Source organism: Rhagoletis pomonella, unplaced genomic scaffold (assembly GCF_013731165.1).
Source record: "Rhagoletis pomonella isolate Grant_MI unplaced genomic scaffold, Rhpom_1.0 Rhpom_scaffold_00015, whole genome shotgun sequence".
Taxonomy (NCBI): domain Eukaryota; kingdom Metazoa; phylum Arthropoda; class Insecta; order Diptera; family Tephritidae; genus Rhagoletis; species Rhagoletis pomonella.
The window spans coordinates 4,950,456-4,956,591 of NW_023458569.1; the positions used below are offsets into that span (position 1 = coordinate 4,950,456).

Here is a 6,136-nt window from a genome sequence, read left to right on the forward strand (position 1 = left end):
CACCAAACATCGCCAGCTCATAGCAGCAATGTTCTACCGCCAAACTGTGGAAATGCGCTGGACGAAAGTGGTTCTAGTCAAGTGAGTCAGTTGTTCGTCGACGACACCGAAACAATATTGTATCTACATACGTAGTTCACCCAAAAAATAACACAAGGCAACAGTGATTTTGTTGCGGCAAATGTAAAACCTGTTTTTGATAGACTTTTTTGTACTGACTACGAATCCGTAAGAACACAGTTTCCATCAGCTCCAGATTTTGAGAAAAACGAGGTAAAATTGTTAAAAAATCGTGTTTTTTGCAATATTTTAGAAGGTTTAGCAAAAAAGGAGTGTCCATTCACACTTTGCCAGTGTCACCAGTGTACCAGTATCGGGAGTCTTCGTCTCTGTCGTCAGTGTCGCCAGTGTCACCAATGTCGACAGTGCCGCCAGTGTCACCAGTGTACCAGTGTCGCCAGGTTCACCAGTGTACCAGTGTCACCACTGTACCAGTGTCGCCAGTGTCACCAGTGTCGCCAGCGTCGCCAGTGTCACCAATGTCGCCAGTGTACCAGTGTCACCAGTGTCGCCAGTGTCACCAGTGTCGCCAGTGTACTAGTGTCACTAGTTTCACCAGTGTACCAGTTTCACCAGTGTCGACAGTGCCGCCAGTGTCACCAGTGTCGACAGTGCCGCCACTGGTACGCTGGTGACACTGGCAAAGCCAAAGACTGTCGACTCTGGTACACTGATGACACTGGTAAAGCGCGAATAGACACTCTCTTAAATTAAACCTATAGCTCTCAGCTACTATCCCTGATAGAGCTGTAAAAGTAACGAAATTTCGGATACCCGTATGTATTCGTTACTAATCCAATCAACACCCATATCTTTCGTATCGTTACTTTACTCGTTACTTTTGATACAAGCACTTGTACCTCACAAGAATCATCGCAGCAAATCTTGCAGCGCACAGTGCCGCCTAAGTGGGCTTAAATCGAAAAATTCGTTATCTGCAATGTGAACTTGTCTGGTATTTTTGTAAAGACAATTTATCCACTAAAAATAATTAAACGGAGATTTCCCCAAAAAATTAATTATATACCGCCAAGAAGCCACTAAAGTCGACAGATTTTATACTAAGAATTTGAATAAAGCATACCCAGGCATAAGCTCTTCACAGAAAAAAATTTCAAAAATATATTCTTTGAAATAAAATGTTGGTTTGACGTTTCTTGTTTCCATATTTTTTTTTTTTTTTTTTCGTAGGAGAGGGAAATGCTTTATGCACTGGCCGGGGGCGCTAGTCTCTATACTATCTTCCCCGAGTGTGGGACTCCCACCGAAGCGTGTTGGGCTACCCACTAAAACCCAAACTCCCACCGCCCGCGCAAGAATCCCGCATCTGGCACCGCAATTCTGCATGTCTTCAGATGCAGGAGCGCGCTGTTAGAGCCTTGGGGCTGCTCTTTTGTAGGGGCGTTTCATTCGGGTGTCCTCAGTAGACAACCGTCCTCTCGTTTGCAGCGGAGTACGAATTTCACGTATCTCGCAACTGCTTCCCACTTTTCTGCGCTGGAGACCATTACCCCAACTATGTTGTTCGGAGTTATGTCTCCGTGTCTTTCTTCCAACATTCTGCGCGAAATCAAGAAGTGTTCGCAGGCGAAGAATGTGTGGTACACGTTATCTTCGACGTTTCCATAGTAGTGACAGAACGGTGAGTCCACCCTTCCCATTCTATGAAGATATTCTCGGAAGTAACCATGACCGGTGAGGAATTGCGTCAGGTAGAAATCGACTTCCCTATGTGGTCTGTTCAGCCATGTTTGAAGTCGGCTATCAGGGAGTGCGTCCATCGACCTTTTGTGCTCGCGTTTCAGTTTTGTTGCCACTGCTGAATCAGTTGCTCGCGCGGCCTTGCCGCGGCAGCTGCTCGACCTATCTCGGCACTGAGATTTTAAATCTCTTTTCGCTCGTAAGCAAGTAGCTCAATTGGCATGACGCCAGAAATAACTAGAACCGCGTCCGCGGACACTGTACGGTATGCAGAAGCAATGCGTAGTGCCCCTCTGCGCTGTACCGAAGACATTTGAATCCGGTATTTTTTGACTTTCAATGCGTCAGCCCATATTTCTGCCCCGTACAGGAGCACCGATTGGACCGCTGTCATCAGAAGCTTCCTGCGGCATGGCTTCGGACCGCCCACGTTCGCCATCAGCCGGCTTAGAGCCGCCGTGCTCTGCGCAGCTTTTTCACATACTCGATGGATGTGTTCCCAGAATGTGAGTTTGCTGTCAAGCTTCACCCCTAGGTATTTTGTAGACCTAGAAGTCGTCACGAGTCGAGGTCCGACCATCATATTTATAATTGTTGGGATCCGTTTCCTGGTGAGGAGCACGATCTCCGTGTTGGCTGTAGCCAATTGCAGACCATGAATGCTCATCCATCCACTGACGTTGCGCATGACCTGGTTTAGCTTGAGCTGTGCTAGCTGGACATTTCTTGCTGTTATGACGGCGGCCACGTAGTCCGAGAAGGCGACAAGGAAGGCGCTCTCCGGCATTTCCGTGCGCAACAGACTGTCATACGTGGCGTTCCAGAGGTCCGGGCCAAGTACAGAACCCTGTGCCGCTCCGCCGGTTATACGTCTCTTTCTCTGACCTTGTGTTGTGTCGTACAAAAGCCAACGGTCTCTGAGGTAGTCCCGGATCATATCTAGCAAGTATGTTGGAACCTTGAATGACCGTTCCAAGGCCTCCAGCATGTCGTCCCATCTTGCCGAGTTGAAGGCGTTCTTGACGTCCAGTGTGACTAGCAGCACTATTGGCCGCGCCTGGTGGCAGGCTTCTTCGGCCTTATGTACCGCCTCGACTACTTCGCCAATTGCTCCTATAGTTGAGTGTCCCTTCCTGAAGCCATGTTGTCGGGGTGAAAGGCCTCCCTCGCTTTCTATGGCTGACGTCAAGCGTATTTTGAGCAGACTCTCCATCATTTTGCCTGCTGTGTCTAGCATGCAGAGTGGCCGGAAGGATGAAGGAGAGTTTGGGTCCCCTTTGCCTTGGGTATAAGCACCAGTCTCGCCTTCTTCAATTGGCTTGGGAAGACCCGGACCCTAAGGCAGCTGTTGTACATGTTAAGCAGAAGATCAGGGCTCGTTTCCGCTGCTAACCTGATTGCATGCGCTGGTATGCCATCTGGGCCTGGAGCCTTGCCGGCTTTCATGCTTCGCAGGGCTAGCTTCAGCTCGTCTGTCGAAAACGGTGGTGCCTCGGCTTGCTCCTCGACGAACACTGTGTCGGCTCTTAGTGGGTGTGTGGGAAATAGCGCATCCACTATATTCTTAACTCGGACCTCATCCATCGCTTGCGATGATGTATGGAACTTTTTCATCACTACTTTGTATCCCTGGCCCCAGGGATCGCGATCCACTTCGTCACATAGCGCTTTCCAGCAGTTCCGTTTACTCTTCTGTATCTCGGCCCAAGTGCTTTCTTAGCGCTTTTGTAGGCTGCTCCTCTGGTCAGCGCCTCAGGTCTACCACGAGCGCGCGTTACGAGTCTCCGCATTCTATGGCAGGCCCTTCGCAGCTCAACAATTCGGTCATTTACCTGACCATGCTCTCCTCTGTGGCATTAAGGCTTTGCATGCCCGGTGAATGCAGCGCATAGTTTCTTCGGCCAGCTTAGTGCAAGACTCCCTGTTGTGGATCTCTCCCGTTGTGGGTGAAATACCTTGGGAATCTGCTAGGAGTGACGTATCGAACTTGCGAACATCGACCCTAGACGGGTTCCATCCTGGTTTCCTGCGAGGGATACTACGTGTTTGCCCTCGCGTTATGTCAGTGACTTGGAAGATGATGTAGTTGTGGTCGCTACCACTCAGGTCTTCCATCACTCTCCATCCGTCAGCCCTTCGAAGAAGGCTTTCTGAGACCAGGGTTATGTCAGGGATAGAGTATCCAAAACCCGGCCTTCGATATGTAGGGGTCGTTCCGGTGTTGAGGATGGTCAGGCCAATGCGGGCTGCCATTTCAAGGACCAGTCTTCCCCTGGTGTTTGTTTGGGGCATACCCCATTCCACGCCTCTTGCGTTGAAATCTCCAGCAAAAATTATGTGGCCGGTTATGTCGCGCAATTCGTCTTCAAGGTCTTCGAGCTTTTCCCTGAAGACAGGGACTGTGTCGTTTGGAGACAGGTAGCAGCTCACCAGAGTGATTTGCGCTATTTTCACCCAGACGTAGCAGCGTCCGAACCCGCTGCTCTCTGCGCGATGGTTGGGGTTAGCAATCCATATCGCGGCCGAGCCTGATTGGTCAACATGCCAGGTTTCCTTTGTTCTATAGGGTTCACTGATGATGACAGCGTCTGCTCTTTGTTCAGCAGGTCATCAGCTATCCTGTTCATATTGCCTTGTATAAATTTAATCATATTCTCCCAAGCTTTGTCTTAGCCTCAGCAAGGGCATCCCTGAAGGCCTTGCACGCTCCCGACCCGGGCAGGTGATTGGCCTTTTTCTGTCCATCTCCTGCCGAGCACAGCTAGCAGCTTGGGCTTTCTTTACATGCAGAGGCTATGTGGCCCTGCTGACCGCATTTCCAGCATGAACTGCTTTTGTCTGGGCCTTTGCATGCCGCCTTTTTGTGGCCATACCCCAGACAGCGGAAAAACCTTTGGACATCCGCGTGCTCTCGGACGCGGCAGATAATCCAACCTACTCGCAGCTTCCCCTTTTCAATAAGAGTCCGGCCTGGCAGTTCGTCGATTTCCACCACAGCTATTCTTTGTTCTCGCGAGTTTACAGCGAGGAGTGAGACGCGAAGTTGGCCATTCATCTTGTCTCCCCGCGTAACTCCCCGCGTATAGCGTTCTCCACTTCTGGGGCCGTGGTTAGGCAGTCCATGCCCAGAACTTCTATACGTAAACGTCTAGTGAGAATACGGGCGTCTCCAAGCTGGCCAATGGCAGTGCACAAATTTTCCCTAAATGCTGAGTGGTCGCCACAGCGCTCCATTTCGATGAGCACGCCGCCTTCGCGGGTTTTCCGAACAGATCGAATTACGGTCTCCGTCTTCTCGGGTTGGAGCTTACCACGTATCATTCCCAGCACCTCGGATCGAGTTCGACCTCTCTTTTGCGTGCCAGGGCCAGCCTTCCGCAGCTCGGAGAGGGCAGACCCCTTCCGGCGCTGCTCTCGGAGGTAGCTTAATATATTTAAGCTCTCCTCGATTTGGGCCATACCCGTTTTTATGTCCATGGACACATTATTCTGCTTAGAGATAGCGCTCTGCATCCTCTTCAAGACGAGCCGAATCTGGGCCAATTGCTCATCTTCATTGCCTTCGCAAGTTCCCAAGCTTGCGGTGACATGCATATCGCTGTTTGCAGCAGCCGGCGTTTGAAGACGACTATCCCGGGTGCCGGGAGTTGCCGTTTGGCAAGGTGTAGCCTTCTGCGCTACGTCGGCGGCTTTCTCCGTGCTCGTGGTGCCGGCATTTGCCTGCAGAGGAGTATGTGGCGGGGAGCGCACGACTCTACTGCTCCTCCTGAATGCGCTGCATTCTTCCTCCATAACATCGACGTTGGTTTCATTTATTGGTTTTATTTTATTCATTTCCAAGCAATTGGGTCTCCGCTTCAAGCCGCTATCTCCACACGTAGCACAGTCGCTTTTAAGTGTCCCGAAGTTCCCTTGTCTCAAAGGAGCAGGCCATCGCGAGGGTTGACACAAGTCCTTATGGGATATTGTGTTCAGAGCCAAGACAGTGCAAAACCAGGAGTAAATCTCAACTAGACCTGTGCGGCCAACTAAATGGCGACGTGTATTGAACGTACTTGAAGACCTGCCAGGGTTTTAACGAGACGGAGGCGATTGCAGCATTAGCCTACCAGCCATTTCTGTGAGGTGTCACCCTCACATACTAAAGTGGCGGAATACTGCTCTCGCCAGCCCAATATCAGACTAATCGTATACATGCTCCAGTATGCCATGAACAGGATCTAACTGGTCTCAATCCTGGGATGCTTTTTGGGAGGCGGCATCTGTTCGCCCGGACACAGGAGATTCATCAAGCATTTCTGATCTTTTAAATCAGGCCCTCGTCTCCTGCCGCTCTTGGTCTGGGACTGCTTATTGGTTATTCGCAGCTAACCTA

General features: G+C 50.6%; 1 protein-coding gene across 2 annotated transcripts in view; it reads left to right on the top strand.

The window, feature by feature from the left end:
* The window catches only part of LOC118749388 (zinc finger protein ush-like), a 622,067-nt gene that overhangs the window by 509,766 nt on the left and 106,165 nt on the right, over positions 1-6,136 (top strand). For both annotated transcript variants that reach the window (XM_036484195.1, XM_036484196.1), the window contains exon 4: positions 9-81. In XM_036484195.1, coding sequence (XP_036340088.1) covers positions 9-81 — 73 coding nt within the window. The remainder of the gene's footprint in view (positions 1-8; positions 82-6,136) is intronic.